The 25,645-nt window shown below is 43.5% G+C and overlaps 1 protein-coding gene across 22 annotated transcripts in view; it reads left to right on the forward strand.

The window, feature by feature from the left end:
• SLC6A2 (solute carrier family 6 member 2) overlaps positions 1-25,645 on the forward strand; it is a 70,457-nt gene that overhangs the window by 1,788 nt on the left and 43,024 nt on the right. For 3 of the 22 annotated variants that reach the window (XR_004346969.1, XR_004346971.1, XR_004346972.1), the window contains exons 1-2: positions 15,469-19,910; positions 20,603-25,589. Coding sequence is in view for 1 of the 22 variants with exons in the window: in XM_032613492.1 (XP_032469383.1) it covers positions 21,053-21,213; positions 23,145-23,293 (310 nt within the window). In the remaining 21 variants the exon portion in view is untranslated. Of the gene's footprint in view, positions 1-7; positions 5,701-15,290; positions 15,294-15,468; positions 25,590-25,645 lie in introns of those variants that run through there. The other 19 variants (XR_004346956.1, XR_004346964.1, XM_032613493.1 and 16 more) reach the window with 17 other exon arrangements.

Consider the following 25,645-nt stretch of genomic DNA (forward strand, 5'->3'; position numbering starts at 1 on the left):
CCCTGCATCGGCAGGCAGACTCTCAACCACTGCGCCACCAGGGAAGCCCCTACAATTCAGCTTTTTTAGCATATTCACAGAGTTGTGCAACCATCACCTCTCATCTACATTTTTTATTCTTGACTTCATTCAGATTTTAAATCAAATGTCACACCATCAAATTGGAATCTCCTATCACCTAATCAAAAAGCTCACTCTGTCTCTATGGGCAGTCTCAATCCCATTATCCTTTTTGGTAGTGCACTTAAACTTCTGGGGGGTTTGTTGTTGTTATATATATATATATAACAAATATATATTTATATATTAAAATATGTTTATATAATGTATTATTCGTGTATTTATTGTCTTTTATTCATAGCACTAAGAGGGTGTACCTGACAGTGAACACTCAGTATTTGAAGAATGAATAATGATAATATTATCTTTCACTTATTGTGCCTTGTATTGTATTTAGAATAGAGATCATCTTTACAACAAACTTGAAAACCTGGGATTATGATCCCTAAAACTAATATAGAAAATAAGGCTCAGAGAGGTTTTGTCACTTGCTCAGAGTTACATAATTGGTGAGTACCAGGGCTGGAATTCAACCCAAGGCTGCCTGGCTCTAAGTGAAGGGACTTTTGATTAGGCCAAGGTAACCTGAACCCATCAAGTAAGTAAAAACTTATATGACAAGCTTCAGGTTCCAGAAACGTGGAAACTAGATAATCTGAGAAACCTCTGGCCACAAAACCCCTAGAATGTTGAACAAAATATCACCAACATATTTGAAATGTGTAGCAGAGCATGCACAATACTAAGGGAAATGCTCAAAGGCCGAAAATGAAAAGGGAGCTGGACCCCAGAACTGTGTGAAGGCATAAGTTATAGTTGACCTGGGGACATTCATCAATCTTAGTAACAAAGAGGGTTGTATTTTGTGGCTATGGGAAACAAAAGACAAGGTTTTTATATGATGTGGGGATTTGGAACTGAGATCTCAGGGGAGGAAAAAAAAAAAAAGACACTTGAAGGGCTACACCCTCAGTAAAAGAATGAACTGCGAAAATTCATCTTCTGGTAAAGGAAGACTCTGAGGAAATTTTCTGTCCTGGCCTGGGTTCTAGCTTGGGGGATAAACTCCTCCTCTGATAACTTTTTTAAAACTTTCAATTCTTTTAAATGTTTTGAGACTCATTTTATGGCCCAGCCTGTGATATATCTTGGTGAATATCCCATGTGTACTAGAAAAGAATATGTATTCTGCAGTTGTTGGGTGTAATGTTTTAGAAACATAAGTTAGATCCAGTTATTTGATAGTGTTGTATAAGTCCTCTTTATTCTTACTGTTTTTTTGTCTACTTGTTCTATTAATTATCGAAGAGGGATGTTGAAATCTCCAACTGTAATTGTGGTTTTAGCAACTGTCAGTTTGTCTGGAGTTTGCCATTGGTTTATAATCATTTTCAATTGTTATATAGTTTTGATAAAATAACCTTTTTATCATCATGAATATTCCTCTTTAATTCCAGTAATACTTGTTCTGTTAACATAGCCACTTCAACCACACCAACTTTCTTAGTGTTTGCATGTTTACCTTTTTCTATCTTTTTACTTTATATTTAATATGCATCTCTTAAGTGAGTGTTTTGTGGTCTGTTTGGGTCTTGCTTTTATATCTTGTCTGACTTTCTTTGATCTTTTTTCCTCCTTTCCTGATTTATTTTGGATTAATCAATATTTTTTGGTCATTTATTATCTTATTTTCTTTTGCCTTCTTCGCTATACTTATTTATTTTTAGTGGTTTCTCCAGAGCTTACAATAGATATCTTTAAATTAATATAGTTTACTTTCAAATAATAGTATACTTTTCACTTATAACATAGGAACCTTACAAATATATTTCCAATTCACTCCATCCCATCATTTGTGCTATTGTAATATATCTTCTATGTGTTTTAAATCCCACAAGACTTTTTTATCATTTTTGCTCTGAATAGTCAAGTTAAAAATTTAGAAAAAAAGGTCTATTTATCTACATATTTACTGTCCCTGGCATTCTAATTCCACCTTTCCATCATTTTTCTTAAGCCTGGAGAATGTCCTTAAACAACTCCTGTAGTGCAAGTCTCCTGATAATAAATTCTCTCAGCTTTCTTTTGTCTAAATGTGTCTTTATTTTGCCTTCCTTTTCGAAGAATATTTTTGCTGGATACAGAATTCTAGATTAACATTTTTTTCCTTTCAGTACTTTAAAGATCCTATTGTCTTCTTCCTTTTATTGTCTCTGATGAAAGTTAGAAATATTTCTTTTCATAGCTCTCTTGTATATAATGTATTTTCACCATCAGGCTACTTTTAACACTTTTTTCTTTATTACTGTTGAGAAATTTTATTGTGATTTGCCTTGGTGTGATTTTCTTTATGCTATCCTCTAGGGGTTTATTGAACTTCTTGGATCTATAGGTTTAGAGTTCATCATATTGGAAAAATTTTCAGCTATTATATTTTTCAAATAACTTTTCTGCCCCTCATATTTCTCTTTTCTCTCCTCCAATTACACATATGTTAGACTGCTTGGATTATCCCACAGGTCACTGAGTGGGACCTCAAGTGGTGGGATTTTTTTTCAGTCTTTCTCAGTGTGCTTTAATTTTGGTCATTTCTGTTGCTCTTATTTCAGGTTCACTGATTCTTCTTCATCTAATCTGCACAGCAGATGTTTCATTTCAGATACTGCAACTTTTGCTTCTAGAATTTTCATTTGGTTCTTAGTTTCTATCTGGCTAATGAGAAATCCATATTTCTTTCCCTCATTATGTTCATAGATTTCTTAACCTTTTGGAATATACTTATAATAGTAGTTTTAAAGTCCTTGTTTCCTATTTCATCATCTCTGTCATTCCTGGGTCTATATTGGCTGATTCTTCTCCTGGTAATGGGTCATATTTTCCTTCTTCACGTGTCTTTATACAAACTATTTTGTACACAAATGTGTACAGTTTATTTATGAAAGTAATTTTGTACTATATCCTGTACATTATAGATGCCACTGTATTGAGTGTCTAGATTTGGCTATCATCCTTAACAGAGTTTTGAGTTTTGTTCTGCCAGGTAGTTAATTTACTTGCAGAGTATCACATGAACTTCAACCTAAACCTCACACCCTATACAAAGAATAACTCAAAATGATCACAGCTTTAAATGTAAAATGAAAAACTATAAAACTTTCAGAGGAAAATGTGTGAGAAAATCTTTGGGTTCTATGGATAGGCAAAGAGTTTTGAGACTTGACACGAAAAGCATAAGACTATAAGACGTTTTTCCCAAAGTAGCTGTACCAATTTACATTCCATCAGCAATAGATAAGAACCCTGAAGGCTCTACATTCTCACTAGCATTTGGTGGAGTCAGTATAAGTTGCATTTTTCAAGGAATTTATTTATTTTACTTAAGTTGTTGAATTTATTACAATAAATTTGTTCTTAATATTCCTGTGTTATCCTTTTGATGTCTGTACAATCTTAATGATATACTTTCTTATTCTTAACATTAGCAAGTTTTAACCCAGACTGATTTTCCCAGTAGATAACTTCACAAATTGTTGGATGCATTTTTGCCGTATAGAAAGATGAAGCATATGTGTTCGATGGAGAAAGTTCAAGTGAGTGATAATTTGGGGAACTGGAGGTGGGGGAAGGAAAGAATCCCTTCCAAAGTGGTTGTTTGAATAGCATTGCTAGATTGTAATCTACTTCTCTATAGTAGAAAAGCCTGCAGTTTCCCCTAAATTTATTTTACACACACACAGAGTTTTCTTCAGTGAAAGACATTCATAATATAACTTGCGAATTTTTCCAGGTTTCTTAGATTCAATCACCTGCTTGTCAGTGTTTTAAACTAGAAGGCGCTCCAAATTAAATTGAGATAATTGAAGCAAAATCTCTGTGCTCTGCACAATTGTTACGGAAAAGGAATTTCCTTTGAAAGGTAAACACAGGCCTTATGAACAGCATTGATGGGGCCTGCTGAAATCACTTTTCACTCCATTCAGGGTTACTTTCCTTTCAGATGCACAGGGTGGAGGAGAACAAATGATTTGTCAAATTAAATGAACAGGGAAAAGTTTAGGAGGCTAAAACGGATTTCCGATACAGGAAATTTATTTGAACAAAGGTGTTTTCTCAGGCAATAGATTCAACCTGGCGTAGAATCCAACAATTGTTCAATAATCTCCCAACCCTACCATACCATATCAGTGTCATCTTTACATAGCACATTTCCTCTTCATCCAAATTCTGCCACATTTATAGGCCTCTCATTATCTCCTCAACTCTGCCATGATATTTCTGGACGAATAAGTAACTGAATACTCTCAACCTCAGAGTTTCTTGGTGAAGAAACAAAACACAGAAATCCTGAGAGAGAAGCACTGTCACTTTCCCCAGTGACAATTTGACTGTTTGTTTAAATTGTGTGTAAACAGAAACCCAACCTGCTAGTGAGCTGCTTTTAAATCTGCCAGAACTGCCCCTTTCCCCATCATCACCCTGCAATGCCTGCATTAAATGTTGGCAAATGCAGAACAGTTGTGGGAACATTCAAATGTAAACCATAAATGGCTCAGAAGTGAAGGAACCAGATCATGGGGTCCTGACCCTCCGAGGACATTTTTGGAGAATGATTTTGTTTTCTGCCTTGAGCTCACTCATAATAGTCACACATAGACCTTAAGTTTGTCTCCATTCATTCTTTGAATCAGTAGATCATTTGAATGATGGGTCCAGAAAGTTGTGGGGGGGGGGCGTTTAATGATTCCCAAGGTACTATCAAAATGAAGCTACCTATTTGGGTCCTACTAGCAGTGTCTCAAAAGAAGCATTAGGCCTCCTTTACAAATGAGGAAGCTGAGACCCCATGAGGCGAAGTCACTGCTGGATCCAGCTCTGGGGGCAGAGTTCCCACAGTTCTGGGGACCAAGCTGGCTTAGTGTTCCAAGTCCTCTAACTCGTAGGTCAACTCTGATTCCCACACACCACCAAGAAGCCACTTCCATCTCTCTGAGCTCAATTTCTGCCTCTCTAAAAGGAAATCATTATCATGGCTTTGTCGACCACACAGGGCCTTTGGAGAAAGCTGATGTGACAAGAGCTGGGAGAGGGCTCAGGGTGCTCATGAAGTCCACAGAAGGGTAGAAGTGGTACTGTGACCTTGAATGGAGACCTCCTTTGCTTTGATCCTCACATGGCAGCCCTTGAGCCACACCTAAGGCCTATACTTCCTCAGGCAAGGAAGGATTCTTTTCCTTTCAGAGTGGGCAAGGCCCTGCAGAAACCTTGATTTGAGACTTCCAGCCTCCAGAATCATGAGACAGTAACTGTTGTTTAAAGCCACCAGTTTGTGGTACTTTGTTACAGCAGCCCTAGGAAATTCATACAGTCCTTTCTGGTAAATGTATTGTTTCCAAAGATGGCGCTGAACAGGATTCAGCAACAGCCCTTCAGATTCCCAGGCCTCCACCGGAGAAGCATGTGACCACACGTTCTCAGGGCAACTGGTTAATTAACACTCAGATTAGCCTGGTAACCCATGGTTCTTTCCCTATCCCTCCTGCCTATTTCAGCAGAACATCTGATCAGGTTCAAATGCTAGACCAGGAGGATGGACCAAAGGCACCTGATCCGGTCAGGAATCACCTGGCAACACTGACATAGGTAGGAATTCAGACAGAGGGCCAGCGATGGCTGGGGAGGTCAGTGCACATGGAAAGCCCCGTGTAGAGGCAAAGCGATAACTCTTTCCCAGGCAGCACCACATCGCGGGGGCAACACTGGTGACAGAGAAGTGGAAGGGCCGAGGGCCGTGGTTGCAAACTCAAAAGCCACGGAGGTTCGGCAGAGAGGGAAGTGAGTACGGCCGTCAAGAAATAAGGGGTCTGAGGTACATGTAAAAGTATGAGATTAGATCACTCCATAACACCATACACAAAAATAAGCTCAAAATGGATTAAAGACCTAAATGTAAGCCCAGAAACTATCAAACTCTTAGAAGAAAACATAGGAAGAACACTCTGTGACATAAATCACAGCAAGATCCTTTCTGACCCACCTCCTAGAGTAATGGAAATAAAAACAAAAATAAACAAATGGGACCTAATGAAACTTCAAAGCTTTTGCACAGCAAAGGAAACCATAATCAAGACCAAAAGACAACCCTCAGGGGCTTCCCTGGTGGCGCAGTGGTTGAGAGTCCGCCTGCCGATGCAGGGGACACGGGTTCGTGCCCCGGTCTGGGAAGATCCCACATGCCGCGGAGCGGCTGGGCCCGTGAGCCATGGCTGCTGAGCCTGCGCGTCCGGAGCCTGTCCTCCGCAACGGGAGAGGCCACAACAGTGAGAGGCCCGCGTAACGCATAAAAAAAAAAAAAAAAAAAAAAAAAAAAAAAAAAAAAGGACAACCCTCAGAATGGGAGAAAACATTTGCAAATGAAGCAACTGACAAAGGATTAATCTCCAAAATTTACAAGCAGCTCATGCAGCTCAATAACAAAGAAACAAACAACCCAATCCAAAAATGGGCAGAAGACCTAAACAGACATTTCTCCAAAGAAGATATACAGAATGCCAACAAACACATGAAAGAATGCTCAACATCATTAATCATTAGAGAAATGCAAATCAAAAACTACAATGAGATATCATCTCACACCAGTCAGAATGGCCATCATCAAAAAATCTAGAAACAATAAATGCTGGAGAGGGTGTGGAGAAAAGGGGACACTCTTGCACTGCTGGTGGGAATGTGAATTGGTTCAGCCACTGTGGAGAACAGTATGGAGGTTCCTTAAAAAACTACAAATAGAATTACCATATGACCCAGCAATCCCACTACTGGGCATATACCCTGAGAAAACCAAAATTCAAAAAGAGTCATGTACCAAAATGTTCATTGCAGCTCTATTTACAATAGCCCGGAGATGGAAAGAACCTAAGCGCCCATCATCGGACGAATGGATAAGGAAGATGTGGCACATATACACAATGGAATATTACTCAGCCTTAAAAAGAAATGAAATTGAGATATTTGTAATGAGATGGATAGACCTAGAGTCTGTCATACAGAGTGAAGTAAGTCAGAAAGACAAAGACAAATACCGTATGCTAACACATATATATGGAATTTAAGGGGAAAAAATGTCATGAAGAACCTAGGGATAAGACAGGAATAGAGGCGCAGACCTACTGGAGAACGGACTTGAGGATATGGGGAGGGGGAAGGGTGAGTTTTGACAGGGCGAGAGAGAGTCATGGACATATACACACTAACAAACGTAGTAAGGTAGATAGCTAGGGGGAAGCAGCCACAAGGCACAGGGATATAAGCTCGGGGCTTTGTGACAGCCTGGAGGGGTGGGATGGGGAGAGTGGGAGGGAGGGAGACGCAAGAGGGAAGACACATGGGAGCACATGTATATGTATAGCTGATTCACTTTGTTATAAATCAGAAACTAACACACCATTGTAAAGCAATTATACCCCAATAAAGATGTTAAAAAAAAAAAAAAAAAGAAATAAGGGGTCTGGAGTGATCTGGAGAGCTCCTGCCCTCTCCAAAACTCAGGGTGGCCAGACATAACTCCCCAAGCTTTATGGGAAGCCAGAGACCTAGATTTTTTTCTTAATTGAAGTATAGTTTATTTACAATATTGTGTTAGTTTCAGGTGTACAGCAAAGTGATTCAGTTATCCGAATTTTTTTCTATTCTTTTCCATTATAGTGAATTACAAGATGCTGAATGTAGTTCCTGTGCTATACAGTAAATCCTTGTTGTATATCTATTTTATATATGGTAGTGTGCCTCTTATCAATCCCATACTTCCAATTTATCCCTCCCCCCACATCCCTTCCCCTTTGATAACAATAAGTTTGTTTTCTCTGCAGAGACCTAGATTTTTATGTGAAATTTCCTGATCTGTAAAGCACTGGGTGGGCCAAGTAAAACACTGGGACCTCAAGGTGGGCCCTTAAAGGCACTGGTTGGTGATGCTCTGTAACAGAAGTTAACTCCTTCCACCATCCACCCTGACATCTGGCTGTGCGTGGCCACAGCTGCTTTAGTGGCCCTTAGGCACCTTCCTAAGTGATCACAAAGGGTTATGGCCTTCTCTGGTGCGGAGAATGGGCAGGTCTCTCTGGGGCAGTGAAACAGTGTGAACGTTTGCATTTCACTGGGATGCGATCATTACAAACCAGATCAAGGAAACCTGAGAAAGTCAAGGGCTGGGAGGGGAAGAAATGTGTCGTGTGGCCTCTTAAGCAATTAGCATTGATGTCCCTAGCAGCTGCTGAATTCCAGAGGCAATTCCAGAAGCTATGATTTGGAATCAGTCTCTTAAGACACACTTAAAGGCATTGGGGCTGGATGCCTGGCCCAGAGAAGAGAAAACCCAAGGTGCGAGGGCGTGGTGAAAGGGAGGGAGAGGGAGTAGTTTATCCCTGTCCTCAAATACCCGCCGGTTGTTACAGTTGGAGGGAAGTAGCTTCTTTTGTGAGGATCCAAGAGTTAAACTCAGGGCCAGCAGGTGGAAGTTATAGGGAAACAACTCCCTAGCAATCAGAGGTCTAAAGGTGGAGTCGCTTGGCGTTGGGAGAAATGAGCACTCCGTCGTGGGAGGCATCCAAGCACACGTTCAGTGCCCACCGTTTGGAGATTATATGGTGGAGAGAAGCATCACTTTGGACAGACTCTGGAGTTCCATCCATCCTAGAAATTCTGTGATTTATCTTACTAGTCACAGTTCAATTGACCTGCTTTATTTGGGGTCTTGTTTTCTGTTTGTTTGGGATTTGATTTTGTTTTGTTTTAGAAGATATGCAGAAACTTCAGAATTCTCTTTCCACTCTAGAAATGGGACTTAGAACTCTCAGCACAGGAACTATGAGGAGTGGAAAGTGACCCTGGACCGCGATACTTTCGAGGCGAAGGTAGCAGGGAGTCACTGACAGTGCCTTAATTTGTGGCTGCCGGGAAGAACTAAAGTACAAGCCAGGCTTCTGAGAAACAGGAAGGAAAATGGGCAGATAGGACATGGAATCCTGGAATTAATAAGAAGTCAAATGGCTGAGTCACTGAGATAATTTCCAAGTCTGAAGGTAACAGGAAAAAATAAGAAATGGAAAAAAAGAAAATCGACACTTGGAGAGTAATGAAGGCTTTCCAGAGACCCCTGGTGACCAACGCAACAGGAGAAGTCAGGAAAAGTTAATTACACCCTGCTAGGGGAGTCCTTTACGGCAGCCAGACGTCCTGCTCCGGCCTTCGCCTATCACTGGATTCCTTCCTGGTCAATAGCAGCCCTCACACCCACCCCAGGACCCAGCGAGACCAGGCGCTCACCATTTACGCAAGTGATCTCCTTCACGTCCAGTTATAGAGTTGATCAGTCCATTTCATCACTCCCCCTCAGTAAGGACGCAGAACATCAGAACAGAAGTAGACTAGACATTGGGAAACACTGCATGCGTCGTACAGAAGGGAAAGCGGAGGCCCAAAGAACGGTCCCTGTACCAAGTGCGACAGGGAAGATTGAGATGTGCAGGAGCCGCTTCATGTTCTCATCCTAAATTAATAGAAAAGAAGTTCACAAGCACTAAAGATAGAGCTCACGCTTCTGCGTTAAAAAACATCATCTCTGGAGATTAATATGGGAGTCTCTCCTACTCAATAACTGGCTTTTGAGAAATAGAGATTTCTCCTGTCCCAACACACTAAAAGTCACGTTTTTGTTGACAGGGTGAGGTTTGGGGATGTTCTTAAGTACCACCAGGCTCTGTGTTCTGCCCTGTTCACAGACCCACCCAGAGAGCAGGCCCATCCCTGGGTGGTTCAGGGGCATGGAACCTGTTTGGCCCACTTTGAAAGACAGAGAGAGGCCCAGCAGGGTTCCCAGCAGGACTGGGAAGGTTAGGCAGTTTTCTGAGCCAGGGCGGTCACGTGTGTAAGGAACTAGAGAGAGCAGGTCCATTTACTCTTTCAGTATTTCTTTACCTTTTTTCAAGATCAGAAAATGTCCCCAGACTGTTCTTTTGGGGTGTGATTTAGACTTGTCGTTAAAACCACCCTTTGCGCCTGCTGTCCTCCTTCTCCCTGCCTGTGAGGAAGGCCTCAGCCCCCCTTCCTCACTGCCCCCTCTTCTCTTCCGGTGACTCCAGGACCTCCTGACCAGGCCTCTGCCCCACCCCTGCCCGCCACTCTGCACACAGTGTTGGACAGACCCTTTCAATACAATTTTGATTGTGCTGCTTACTGTATAAAGGCCTCAGTGGCTTTCTCACTGCATTGAGTAAATGCCATCCTCTTCAGGGTGGCCAAGAAGCAGATTAAAATTAGGCCACCGCCCACCTCTCCACTTCCTCTCCCTTGCCCTTGGCCACACCCCTGGGAGGCACTGCCCCTTGCTGCTAGCTCCCTCCAGCCCACACGGTGCTTCATCTACCTGAGGCATCCCTCCCTGCTCCCTGCCGACCTAGGTCCCTCTCACCTTTTGGTCTCATTGGGGAGGCCTTGGAGAAGGCATTCCTGAGCACCCAACTAAAGGGCCCTTCCCAGGTTTTCTGAGTTAACCCACTGCTGTGGTATTGTCTGCAAGGCTTTGTCAGTATCTGTTGATAGCTGATTTAGTTGCTTGTTTATTTCTTTCTAGTCTTCCCCCTGCTTGAGTTTAAGAGGGACCTCATCTGTTTTCTTTATTATTACAATCCTGGCTCATAGAACCGCTCCTGATGCGTAATAGTTGCTCAAGAAATACTTGTGGGAAGGAAGGAAAGAGGGAGGGAGGAAGAACGGGAGAAGAAAAAGAGAAAGGATAAAGGAAGCCTCTTATATCTACATATACTAGTTGGTGTCTAGCTTGAAGAGGGTAGTAGCTAAAACAAAAGGATTAACTGTGGGTTTTAATGCATTATAAGCAGCAATATTGGGGGGGCAGATTGGGGGTGGGGAGCCCTCAGTCTCACCTTCCAGGCAGCCAGCTCTGTGGTCCAGGGGAGGACAGACAGGAGCTGGGGAGGTAAAGGGAGCTGCCAGTGGGGCACAATGGTTGGATGGAGTGGATGGAGGAGGGGAGAAGTCTTCGCCCTCACAGGTGGGCAGGATTGGCCCTGCCTGGCAGACGTGTGATGGTAGCATCTGCCATTGTATAAACAGCATCAGGAACCAGCCTTGCCCTCAAATAACCTAGAATCAATGAAAGAGTTGGTGGAATGCAAATATTTAGGTCAGAGCAAGGAATATAATTTATTTCCCTCCTTCAGCCCATGAGGTCCTTGGAGACGGGGCCCAGGTCTTCTGAAGTTATGCAAATGAAGTATGTCACTCAAGACCTGGCCTCAGGTGGGCACTGCACACACAACTGAGCTATGATGAAGGTGGCTCAGGAGGGGGGTGGGACCTTGTTCCAGGGAGGTGGCATTGCACCAACCTTTGGTGTTCCAGAGGGCAGGACTCATGTGGCTGGACACATGCTACACAAAAACAGCCGGCTGGCCACCAGCAGAGAAATCTCTTGTAACCGAGATGCGCAGACACGGGGACAGCTTGACTAGGGGGCTGGAGCAGGCAGGAGCTTCCCACACTGGAGGCTGAGGAGAGCAAGAAGTGCTCAGGTGTTAGGTAGGAGATGGTAAAGACGGTGGTCTGAGTCCCTGCCACACCACAGATTATTCTATGATGCCCAGACTAAATCCATTTCCCACTGATGCCCAAGTGGACACTCGGAGCCATTGGGAGGGTGCTCAGCTCATCAGGGGAAAGTCAATTCCCTACGGCTTTTACTTATAACTTTGTTTGCAGATAGTGAGCCTTTTCTGTCCGGCTCCTCATCCCCATCCTTTCTGCCTGTGACAATCACATTATTTAATTTAGACGAGTGAAGTTACCTTAGATCAATTATACTTATTTTTCCTGTGTAATTTCCAAAGCTTAATATCTCCATTCAGGCCCAGCCTGGGGGACAGGTTGTCTAGCAGAGTCCTAAACGATTTCAGCCTTTAATTCAATTGTACTTTTACCACAGCCCGGGCAGCGAGCATAATTCTTTTATCCCTAAGATGTCTCATTAGCAATAATCTAATAGCACGTATTAAAATATAGGTCACCGAGGTGGGCTGCCAAGTGGAAGCCTTGTCATAACTTTGAAGGCTGGACAGCTGTCTTGTTCCCCCCACATGACACACCCCAATCCCAGGCTTAAATCTCAAACAATCAACTCACAAAAACAGTTTACTTTCTGCGGTTCAAGGTTAAGAACTAACCCTGGCTAGAAAATAGTGTTGGTATCTGTTGCCATGGGGTGGGGGTGAGGGAGACAGTTCTTGCCAACATGACACAGTAGAAAAAGATCTCTGGCCTCTAGCATTTGGAGCTGGGGCCCTCATCGCAGTTGTGTCCCGAACTTGCAAAGTAACCTGAAGGTATGACTTTTACTCTCTCGGACCTCAGTTTTCACATCTGTAAGGGGGGAAGGCAGTGGAGTTAGAGCCATTGTTCCTCTGGCAGTTCAAGTTCAACTCGTCCTTGTGTTGCCCTTGATGTTTTCCTTTAAGTCAACTCACTCTTCTAAATTAAATACATTTGTTTTATAAAGGAAGCTCAAGTATCAATATGAAAAAATCTCAAGAACATTTGTAGAAAGATTCATGCAGAATGATACCATTTGTATAAACGTTAAACATGCAAAAACTAACACTAGCAAACAGAATCCAGGCAGCACATTAAAAGCATCATACACCATGATCAAATGGGGTTTATCCCAGGAATGCAAGGATTCTTCAATATATACAAATCAAACCATGTGATAAACCATACTAATAAACTGAAGGAGAAAAACCATATGATCATCTCAACAGATGCAGAAAAAAGCTTTCGATAAAATTCAACACCCATTTATGGTAAAAAACCCTCCAGAAAGTAGGCATAGAGAGAACTTACCTCAACATAATAAAGGCCATATATGACAAACCCACAGCCAATATCGTTCTCAATGGTGAAAAACTGAAACCATTTCCTCTAAGATCAGGAATAAGACAAGGTTGCCCACTCTCACCACTATTATTCAACATAGTTTTGGAAGTTTTTAGCCACAGCAATCAGAGAAGAAAAAGAAATAAAAGGAATCCAAATGGGAAAAGAAAGAAGTAAAGCTGTCACTCTTTGCAGATGACATGATACTATACATAGAGAATCCTAAAGATGCTACCAGAAAACTACTAGAGTTAATCAATGAATTTGGTAAAGTAGCAGGATACAAAATTAATGCACAGAAATCTCTTGCATTCCTAAACACTAATGATGAAAAATCTGAAAGAGAAATTAAGGAGACACTCCCATTTACCATTGCAACAAAAAGAATAAAATACCTAGGAATAAACCTACCTAAGGAGACAAAGACCTGTATGCAGAAAACTATAAGACACTGATGAAATAAATTAAGGAAGAAACAAAAAGATGGAGAGATATACCATGTTCTTGGATTGGAAGAATTAACATTGTGAAAATGACTCTACTACCCAAAGCAATCAACAGATTCAATGAAATCCCTATCAAACTACCACTTGCATTTTTCACAGAACTAGAACAAAAAAATTCACAATTTGTATGGAAACACAAAAGGCCCGAGTAGCCAAAGCAATCTTGAGAAAGAAAAACGGAGCTGGAAGAATCAGGCTCCCAGACTTTAGACTATACTACAAAGCTACAGTAATCAAGACAGTATGGTACTGGCACAAAAACAGAAATATAGATCATGGAACAGGATAGAAAGTCAAGCAATAAACCCATGCACATATGGTCACCTTATCTTTGATAAAGGAGGCAAGAATATACAATGGAGAAAAGACAGCCTCTTCAATAAGTGGTGCTGGGAAAACTGGACAGCTACATGTAAAAGAATGAAATTAGAACACTCCCTAACACCATACACAAAAATAAACTCAAATGGATTAAAGACCTAAATGTAAGGCCAGACATTATCAAACTCTTAGAGGAAAACATAGACAGAACACTCTTTGACATAAATTACAGCAAGATCCTTTTTGACCCACCTCCTAGAGAAATGGAAATAAAAATAAACAAATGGGACCTAATGAAACTTAAAAGCTTTTGCACAACAAAGGAAACCGTAAACAAGACAAAAAGACAACCCTTATAATGGGAGAAAATATTTGCAAATGAAGGCAACTGACAAAGGATTAACCTCCAAAATTTACAAGCAGCTCATACAGCTCAGTATCAAAAAAAAAAACCCAATCCCAAAATGGGCAGAAGACCTAAATAGACATTTCTCCAAAGAAGGTATACAGATTGCCAACAAACACATGAAAGGATGCTCAACATCACTAATTATTAGATAAATGTAAATCAAAACTATAATGAGGTATCACCTCACACAGCCAGAATGGCCATCATCAAAAAATCTAGAAACAATAAATGTTGGAGAGGGTGTGGAGAAAAAGGGAACCCTCTTGCACTGTTGGTGGGAATGTAAATTGATACAGCCATATGGAGAACAGTATGGAGGTTCCTTAAAAAACTAAAAATAGAACTACCATACGACCCAGCAATCCCACTACTGGACATATACCCTGAGAAAACCATAATTCAAAAAGAGTCATGTGGGGCTTCCCTGGTGGCGCAGTGGTTGAGAGTCCGCCTGCCGATACAGGGGACACGGGTTCGTGCCCCGGTCCGGGAGGATCCCACGGAGCAGCTGGGACCGTGAGCCATGGCCGCTGAGCCTGCACGTCCGGAGCCTGTGCTCCGCAACGGGAGAGGCCACAACAGTGAGAGGCCCGCGTACCGCAAAAAAAAAAAAAAAGGAGTCATGTACCACAATGTTCACTGCAGCTCCATTTACAATAGCCAGGACATGGAAGCAACCTAAGTGTCCATCGACAGATGAATGGTTAAAGAAGATGTGGCACATATATACAATGCAATATTAGTCAGCCATAAAAAGCTACAAAGTTATTTGTAGTGAGGTGGATGGACCTAGGGTCTGTCATACAGAGTGAAGTAAGTCAGAAAGAGAAAAACAAATACCGTATGCTAACACATATATGTGGAATCTAAAAAGAAAAAGAAAAAAAAAGATATAATTCGTTCTAAAATGTTTGTTCTTGAGCTAGAACCTATATTAGCAACCATTCATGGGAAATCAGCTAGCAAAAAAAAAAAAAAATGGTTCTGAAGAACCTAGGGGCAGGACAGGAATAAAGATGCAGATGTAGAGAATGGACTTGAGGACACAGGGAGTGGGAAGGGTAAGCTGGGACAAAGTGAGAGAGTGGCATGGACATATATACACTACCAAATGTAAAATAGATAGCTAGTGGGAAGCAGCCACGTAGCACAGGGAGATCAGCTCGGTGCTATGTGACCACCTAGAGGGGTGGGATAGGGAGGGTGAGAGGGAGACGCAAGAGGGAGGAGATATGGGGATATATGTATATGTATAGCTGATTCACTTTGCTATAAAGCAGAAACTAAAAAAAAAAAGCAAAAACGATACTTTCTGTTGTTTAGACAGGCAAAACTAGTCCATGACATTAGAGGGGAGGAGGGAGGAGATGGTGACGGAGAGGGGGTACAAAGGGGGAATTCTGGGGTGCTGGTCATTTTTTTTTAAGTATATTCATTATGTAAAAAAGTGCACTAGTAATTATCGCACTTTTCTGTATTTTTCTGTGTGTGTTAAGCCTCATAGACACACACACGTATATGTAAGATAATTTTAGGAGTATACACATACAATTTTAGTTATATATCCCTATATCTATCTCTGTCTTTATCCATCCATCCATCCATCTACATATCAATCTATCATCCGTCTAGTGAAAACATAAATACATGCTTGGGAATAATCAACATTATATAAGGATGGCGGCAGGCCAGGGCAGGTGGGAGGGAGAGGAATACAATTGGGAAAGAGACTCAGGAACTTTGACCATATTTCTAATGTTTTTATTTCTTAAGTTAGTTAGTTGTTTGTTATAGGAGTGTCTATAATTTTATGTAAGTCTGAGATATGTCATAAGTTTAAAATCATTAAGTAATAAATAATGAAAGAAACTTTATATAATATCAGAAATCAAAAACCACTACCACATGCTATAAATAGATGGTAAGCGTAACAATAGATATTCAATGAGATGAAACGCTGTTATTCAATTGTACTTTGACACTGTTTGGGCTAGAAGGGTCTGATCCTGAGCCCGGCTTCCCTCTGTTGAAATGGGGATCAGTGAAGGAGAGAGAGGTGCTACTTCAATAGTCAGGGTTAAAAGGACATGGTGTTACCAAATGAAATGTTGGAGTTTGGATCAGAGAAAGGTTTATTGCAGGGCCATGCAAGGAGAACAGGTGGCTCATGCCTGAAAGACCCCAAACTCCTCGAAGGGTTTTCAGCAAAGCATTTTTAAAGACAAGGTGAGGGAGGAGCGTGGCTTGTTCTTGCAAACTTCTTGGTGTCAGAATCGTTTGTTCTTGTAGCTGTCCATGTAGGTCAGGTCAGGATGTTCCTGTAAACCTCCAAGGAAGAAAACGTTATTCTCTCTGTTCTGCAACTTTTTATCTCTATATGAATGGGAAAGTATTATACCCTTAAAGGTCACGGCCTTGAGAATGGGCTGTGCTGTATATTTCAGGCTGTAGACAACATTCTTAACTGGAAGCAAAAGCAATAGAATACAAAGGTTAAAACAGAAGAAACAGATCCAATATGGAGTCAGATTTGTTCTTCTCTATTACAGTGGGAAGGGGGTCACACTATCTTCCTATATGAGGCAAAGCCATTTAAAGCAGGGGCTGCATGGGCCTAAATCATCAACATCTCACGACCCATTGTGCTGCTCTACTTCAGGAAAGGGTAGCGAGGTCCCTCTAAGCCCTGGCTGTCCTGCCTTCTAAGTGGTTTGGGGAGTGGAGTAGGTCTTGTTAGGAGTGGGCTGGGAGACAGGGAGGCAAAAGTGGAGGGATTATTATTAGTAAAATGATTAGCAATGATTGGCAGAATTGGGAAAGCCTTGAGGAAAAGCCCCCTTCCTCCTGCGACCCCCCTCCCAGGCCTCATGAGTGCCTGGAAAACTGTCAGGCACACAATCCCCACCATGTGATTTGTTCTCACGCTGGGGCTCAGCCCGGATGCCTCTGGGAGCCAGGCCCTCATGCCTGGGAGGGGGGGCCTCGTCCACCCCGGTACAGCTCTTTAAGCCCCCTCCTGTGCTCCAGGGAGCTGGGGGCTGACTCCCTGCAGTGTGTGTTTATGGGCTTTGATCCTGCTCTTGGGTCACAGAGAATATAACTGCCACCTCCCCTCTCTGACTGCATGTCCCCCCATGAGGACAGCAGGTCTTTCCCGCAGTCTCCTAAGGCCACAAGCCCCTTTACCACCCCCTTTCCTCATACTCCCCGGCACACACGCAAGCAGAAATATGCAGTATATTTGCGGGGGTGTCCGAGTGTCCTGGACTGACTTCAACTCAACAGCCCCCATCTATGCCTGGGCAGTATGAACTGGCTACCTGGTCTCCTCACAAGGAAAGCAGTGCATTGGAGGGTTAGTATGTGCGTTTCTGTGTCCCCTGGAATAAGCAGGGATGACCTATTGATGACCTGTGTTCGACTCTGTCACCCAGAATTCTGCCCAGCCTGGACCCTCCTCCACCAAGACCTCAAAGTCTCGCCAGCCTCCTCATCTCAGCTTCCCAGTCCCTTGTTTCATCCCTTCAGGGTGTGCCAGACTACCTAGTCTGATAATGCTCCACAGAGAAGATGTGGCATGTGGGAAGAGCCCTGGACCACATGTCAGGAGTCAGAGTCTGAGCGCTTGTTCTGTGTGACCCTGGGAGTTGGGGGTGAGGCACGGAAGCTGTGAGTGGGGGGTTCTTCTTCGAGTTACCTGGGAGGAAGGGAAAAGGAGCGTGATACACCACTAAGGAGGGGGGATGCCATCAGGTGGAGAAGACCTGGGTAGGACAGAGGGAAGGGGAGGAGAGAAGAGAAGTAGAAGAGAAACAGGATGGTGTTGGGGCAGGTCCCAGAGGTGGGGGGGACATAAGGGCCTGGAGTGGAGAGGAGGTAAGCCTTGGAGAGGGAAGGACTCCAGCTCTGAGGAGAAAGGGCCAGAGAAGATGGTGGCTGCAAACAGACAATGCTGGGGTTCAGAACTGCATCAGCCACAGACTCCGGGTTCCCAGGCAAAAAGCGAGAGGAGCCCTGCTGAGAATGGGAAGCTTGAGTGGGGAAGGGGGAAGGTGAGAAGGTGAGGAGGATGAAGAAGGTGGGGACCAAAGAGGGAGACCCTGAGCCACCAGGATAGAACAATGGTTAAGAACGTGTGCCCTGGAGCCAGCCTAGTTCTAGGTTCAAATCCCACCCTCTGTCCCATCCTACCCATGTGACCCTGGGCAAGGCATTTAACCACTTTCACCATTATTGTTCTTTCTGAAAATTTTTTAAAAATTTTATTGGTTAATACCATTAATTCTTTAATCTGTAAAATGGGGATAATAATAGTGAGTATTATATGAAATAATACTTAGCGTGGTACCTAAAACCAATGAATGGAAAGACTGCCAAATATATAGCAAATGTCTTTTGTGTATTTAGTATGTGCCCAACACGAAGCGTTTAGCAGTCATGATGCATTTAAGCCTTACGAGTACCCTGTGAGATAACTACTATGATGAGCACCATTGTATAGAACACTGAGGCACGCATCAGCCCAGGCTGACACAACTAGTAAGCAACAGAGCCAGGATTTGAAGCCCCAAGCAGTTAGTATGAAAGTTGAGTGCCACTCTGCCTGCTTGTCACATAAAGGAGGCCAGTGTGTCAGGGGTCTCCCGAGAAACTAGGAGGGGAGGGTGATGGTGGTTACCATAAAGAGGGGCAGAAAATCACTACCCTGAGCCCTGCTCTCTAGTTTCCCTGCTCTTGCCCTAAAACCACTCAGCTTTCATCTTGGGGGTCAAGGGTACAGGCAGAGGAGGAGACGGGCTTAGTACGGGCGTGCCTCAGGCTGGTGTTTTCCGTCTGTGGTGCACAGAGTGTGGCTACTGCTTGTGCTGCCGTCACTAAGTGGCTTATTAGATTCAGGTTCCTGGCACGAGGGGCGGAGCAGGACCAGCCCAGGCTGGGGGCAGATCCCACAGCCCTTGGCTTCCTTGGGCTGAGGCCTCCTGACAATCACCTTGATGAGGGTGCAGTTCCCACCTCCATCCCCTTGCCCATCCCATACACCTGCTCTGGGGGTTCTATGGCTGCTCCTGGTACCTCTACAACTGTCCCTTAGACAGTGAGCAGGAAGCAGCTCTTCTCCTTCCATGCCCTAGAGGGCACCCGTTCACCCCTCCCAGGGAGAAGACAGCTCGGCCAGGAAGTGGTTGTGAGTTTTTTGCTAAGTGTAGCCAGAGCAAATGGAAGAAGCCCCGGTGCTCGGGAAAGACGGCACTCAGGTAGGGCAAAGCCAGTGTGAATCGCTATAGCCACTCTCAAACTGGGACTGTGCTTATGAAACATATCACTAATACTGGAATTATATTTTTTTAAAACAGGAATTAAACATGCCACAGACAGGCAGATGCAGTTCCACCGAATCTAAATTTCTGGGGCCGGCCCAGGAATCTGCACTTTGAACAATCTGCTAGACTAATGTGAACTGGGAAAGTGGCAAAGAGGCAACAGAACTCTAGGAAGAAGCAGATTACTTTCAAGGACGTGACTGTAACTGACGTCACAGAGCGTTGATAAATGAGTCCCTTCCTGTAGTGTTACCAAGTCTTTCCCATTGATTGTTTTATTTAATAGCTGTGTTATCCCCATTTTACAGGTGGGAAACCTGAGGCTCAGAAACCAAAGTCACTCAGCAGGTAAATGGTGAGGCAAGTTTTGAACCCACCCAGCTTTTTTTTTTTAAACTCCAAATCCACACTCATAGCTGTTATACCAACCCATATTTGCTACTTCATCCCAGTCTCGGAATTTTTTTTTGGCTGCGTTGGGTCTTAGTTGAGGCACGTGGGGTCTTTCGTTGCAGCGCGCAAGTTCTTCCCTGTCGTGCGCAGGCTTCTCTCTAGTTGTGGTGCACGGGTTTTTCCTCTTCTCTAGTTGTGGCGCACAGGCTCCAAGGTGTGTGGGCTCTGTAGTTGTAGTGCGCGGGTTCCAGAGCGTTTGCAGTATGGCGGGCTCTAGATGAGGCGCGCTAGCTCAGTAGTTGCCGTGTGCGGGTTGCCCCACAGTATGTGGGATCTTAGTTCCCTGACCAGGCATGGAACCCGCATCTCCTGCATTGTAAGGCAGATTCTTTACCACTGGACCACCAGGGAAGTCCCCCAGCCTCGGAATTTGAAGTCAGATAGACCTAACTTAAAATTCTGAAGATGATCCCCGCCTCCCACAGATGTGGAGACATTAAAGTTTTTGAAACAACAGCAAGAAGCAGTAACACATATGCTATACCGGGCACTGTTCTAAATGCTTTGCCTGTATTTATTCATTTAATCCTCTCAACAGTTCTATGAGGTAAGTCCTATTTGGCATCACCATCTTATCCATTTTACAGACGAGGAAACTGAGACAAGGAGAACTTGACCAAGATTTCACAGATAGTAAGTGTGGAGACAAGATTAAAATTCATGCAATATGGCTCCTAAGTTCCTGCTTTTACCCATTCTCCCTCTCCAGACTGCAGAAAAAGGTTAACTTGGTAAGTTTCTGAGGAATAGGTATCAGAGGGCCAGAGAGACAAGCGGGGAGGGGGTGGGAAGGTAGCTGTAAGTGTATGTATTATGTATGACTAGTGACACCACTGGGGAATGTTTCCTGATGGAAAAGAAAACAGAGCACAGGGACTAGTGGGCAGTCATGTCAGGGATTCTGAGATGGAGTCCATGCAGGAATCTGCAAGTCCCCTAAACCTCTATTTAAAATGCTGTGTACATTAAAAATGACAAATACACAGAGATAAGGAATACTTATCTTGGATAGGAATACTGAATACTGTAAAAAAAAAATGTCAATTCTCCCCAAATTGATCTATAGATTCAATGTAATCACAGTTGAAATTCCAATGGGATTTTTCATGGAACTCAGCAAGCTGATTCTGAAATTTGCAGAGAAGAGTTTGCCAAGACACTTCCAAAGAAAAAGAGGTGGAGAGTCTTGCCCCATCAGATGGAAAAACTTATTATGTGGCAAAGTTGTTTGTTTGTTTTCCCAGCTTTATTGGGGTATAATTCACAAAAAGTTGTATATATTTAAAGTGTACAACGTGATGGTTTGATATACATATACAATATGATATGGTTACCATAATTAAGTTAATTGACACATCCATCACCTCACATAGTTACCTTTTGTGTGTGTGCGATGAAATATGTAAGATCTACTCTCTGCATATTTCAAATATACAATAGAGTGTTGTTAGCTATAGTCACCATGCCATACTTTAGAGCCCTAGAACTTAGTCACCTTATGACTGAAAGTTTGTACCTGGAAAACAATGTTAATCCAGACAATGTGGTATTGCTTGGACACAGAAAACCGACCAATGGGGCAGAATGAAGAGCCCAGAAACAAACGCAACTGTACAAGGAGACTTGGTTGGTGAGTGAGCATTCTCTGCCAATCAGAGCAGAAAAGATAGAAGTACTTAATGAATGGGCCACGACAGTTTATCAGTGATTCATATGAAAACTAGTGAAGTGGAATCCCTACCTCACATCCTACACAAAATCAACTCCATGTGGATTAATGATATAAATATGAAGGGAAAAAGTATCAAAATTTATAGGTTAGGAAAATATCAGGTAGGGAAGGGTTTCTGAAATAAATACATAATGTATTTTAATGCATTGCTGCATTAAAATACATTAAAATGAATAACCTCTATCAAAATCACCATATAGAGAAAAAAGACTTACACAACCAAGACAAGATGTTTGCAACGTAAGTGACAAGTGACAAAGATTTGGGCCCAGTATATTAAGAACTACTGTGAATCAATAAGAAAAAAACAAGCCAACACAAAATTGTACAGACAACATGTCATCATGTCACAGAAAAAAAGAAACATAAATGACCCACACGTATGTGAAAAGATGGTCCAGGTCATTGGAAGTCAGAGAAATGCATGTTAAAATCACATCTTTTTTTTTGTTTTTTGGCTGCGCCGTGCGGCTTGCAGTATCTTCGTTCCCTGACCAGGGATTGAACCTGGGCCACTGCAGTGAAAGTGCCAAGTCTTAACCACTGGTCCACCAGGGAATTCCCAAAATCACATCTTAAAGATTGGTAAAAAATAAAAGCCAGATAATGCCAAGGGTTGGCGAGGATGTAAAGAAATTGGAAGTGAAGAAATAACAGTGTTAGAGTTTCAGCTGGTACCACTTTAGAAAATAGTTTGACATTATTTGATAAAGCTGAACAAACACATACTCTGCACACCAGCACTTCACTAAGTATAGAGCCTAGAGAAACTTGCACATGGGCATAGAAGCTGTCTGTACAAAAGTTTCTAGGCAGCATTGTCCAAAATATTTAAAAAACTAGAAACAATCCAAATGTCCTTCAATAGCTGAATGAATAAACAAATTGTTATAATTCAGACAGTAGAATGAATACATACAACAGTGAAAATGAGTGAACTACAGCTAACTCCATCATCATGGATGAATCTCAAAAATATTGTATTCAAGCCAAAGGAGTCACAGAACAGTATCTGTAGTATGATTCCTTTTAGATAAAGTTCAAAGAAGGATAAAACTAAACAATATATTGTTAGGAATAGATTCATAGGTGACAATACTGTAAAGAAAAACAAAGAAATTGATGAGTTGCTAAATACAGGAAAGTGGTTACCTTGGAGTGGGGCACACAGGGGCTCATAGGGTATCGGAAATGGTCTATTTCTTAATCCAACAGGGTGGGTTCTTGTATGTTCATATTATTGATACTTAAACTATAAATTGTTCATATATTTTTATACACTTTTTCTTATGTATGAGAAATTTCACACTAAATTTTAAAATACCATGTGTGCATGCATATTTCTGGGAGAGTCCACATTCATCGGGTTATCTAAGGAGTGTCTGGTCTTCTAACAGAGTACACCTGGGCATGAAGGTTTCTGTGGTCCCATCCTGCTCTAATATTCATCCCCATGATGGACAGAGGCCTTGTGTCAGCCTGATTACGGCTCATCCTGGTCAGCTGACCTCAACCCCCCTCTGCCTTGGAACAGGACATAAACCAGGTGTGAGTCCTCTGTCCCCATAACTCACGTGACCACCTCAGGCCAAAGGATGTATGTGGTGGCTCATGCAGAAGAGGGAGGTCCTCCTTTCCTCCCAGGAGACTGAGTTCCTTTGCCTCGAACATCTCCTTTCCTTTCTCCTTCTGCAGTTCCAGTCCTGACATAACTTCTGTCTGTCTTTCTTCTTCCTACTGTCCCTCCGCATCTTGCTGATGGACTTGGCCCTCGCCAAAAAGCCCGAAAGCAGCAGAGCAGGAGTCAGAACCCAGGGTGCTGACTCCCAGCCTTGTGCTTTTTCTGCCACCCCACCAGCTAGTGCCTCTGTCCATCCCATAGAGGGTCACGAGGCTTGGCCAGGCTTGTGTTGGCAAATCCACAAAAGGATGGTTTACTCATTCATCCATCTCACCCGTGGAAGGGCTTCAAATTCTATTCTGAATGAGATGGGAGCCATTGGATAGAGGGAGGAATAGGATCTGAACTCGCTTCCAAAAGGTCTTCCTGGTGGCTGTGTAGAGCTTAAACTTCAGGGGGCAAAGGGAGAAGTGAGGGAGGCCATTCAGAGGCTGCCACAGTAATCCAGGTGAGGGATGACATAGCCTGGAACAGGGTGGCGACCTTGGAGGTGTGGAGGTGGGATCTGATTCGGAGCCAACAGAGTTTGCAGTAGGATTGGTTGTGGGAACGTGAGAAAGAGGACTCCAAGGTTTTTGGCCTCTGAGGATCTACAAGGAAAAATATGCCATCGCCTGGAATGAGGGAGGTGAGGAGGAACAGGTGTGCATGCAGGTCAGCAAGGGGTCACCAAGAATTCTATCTTGGACACGGGAGTTCCAGGTGCCATTTATTACCTGTGTGGAGATGTCGGTCTGTATTTAGATCCAGTCAGGGGATGTAAATGGTTGTATCCATCGTCAATGATGGATAGACGCTCTTTAATGCCTGTGCCCGGATGTAGTCCCAGGTGGGGTAGGAGCTCCGTAGAGAAGAGTCCTTAGACTCTTCTAACCCAGATGAGTCCCATCGGGGTAGGCTGGAAGCCTCAGGGACACCTGGGGGACTTTAGTGGGAGGTGTCCTGAAGGAGACTGATTTCAGCTCCTAGGGGTCTTTTACTGAGGACACTTTTTTGCTATTTGTAAATGCAGTTTAACCTATACCCATGACCAATGACGCAGGGCAGGTCAGTGGCAGGGACATCGGTCTAATGCCCCTGATCAAAAGATGAAAAAAAAGAAACAGAAAGAAAGAGAGAGAGAGAGAGAGAGAGAGAGAGAGAGAGAGAGAAGGAAGATGGGAAGGAAGGAGCGAAGGAGGAAAGAAGGAAGGGAGGAAATGTACAGGCGAACCTCTCCTCCTCTCTGGCCTTATTTTCCTCATCAGTGCAATAGAGGTGCAGGTTCTGATAGTATCCTCAGGACACTTCCAGGACTGAGCCACTTGGATTCCAAATAACCTCCAGACCAGCCTTTGTGTGTCAGGGTCTTGGTGTCTGCAGGGAGATGGCCAGAGCTGGGCTGACAGCACCAGCCATCACCTTGTGCCCATGGCCTGTGTCACCAAGTGCCGTGGTAAGTGGAAGTGACGCCTCCCCAGGGATCCCGTTAGCTCTGATAATGCTCCAGTCGCCTGCCCACCCACTTGCCCTCAGGCCACCTGGAGGGGCAGGAGGCAGGGCACAGAGAGAAGCCACATGGCCCCATGGCTCTTGGAACTGAGGGCAGGGAGTCTGGGCCAGAGATGGAGAGAGATGTCTTCCCCTTCAGCACAGCCGCGGGCTGGTATCCTCACTGCTGTCCTCCAGAAGTCTCTGAAACCACAAAGTGGAACCCTCAGGACTTGCTGGTGGCCCCTCCAGTGATGTGCATGTATGGGAGGGTGTCTCCGTCCATCTCAGTAGTGAACACTTCCACTGCCTCACCAACACCACTCATCATCCACTATTCCTGCCAATGCAGACCTGACCCACAAGCTTCCTACTGCCCGTACCTGGGACTCTGATGGGAGACTTTTTCTGGCAACAGGAGCCCGCTCAGCCCACACACAGACAGGCTGGGAATGCCGGGAAGTTAGCGCCCTTCCAGGGAAGGCTGAAGGGAGCAGCCTTCATGGATAAATACTCCAGCTTCCTCGCCCAGGGATGGGACAACTCCGAGGCATGGTCAATGCTGTCTCCCAGAAGTTCCCAGCAGGACTGACCAACAGCTGCCCACAGCCATAACTGCTTTTTTTTTAAACATATTTATTGGAGTATAATTACTCTACAAATGGTGTGTTAGTTTCTGCTTTATAACCAGGTGAATCAGCCATACATATACATATATCCCCATATCTCCTCCCTCTGGCGTCTCCC

The sequence above is a fragment of the Phocoena sinus genome, chromosome 19, assembly GCF_008692025.1.
Source record: "Phocoena sinus isolate mPhoSin1 chromosome 19, mPhoSin1.pri, whole genome shotgun sequence".
NCBI classification, from domain to species: domain Eukaryota; kingdom Metazoa; phylum Chordata; class Mammalia; order Artiodactyla; family Phocoenidae; genus Phocoena; species Phocoena sinus.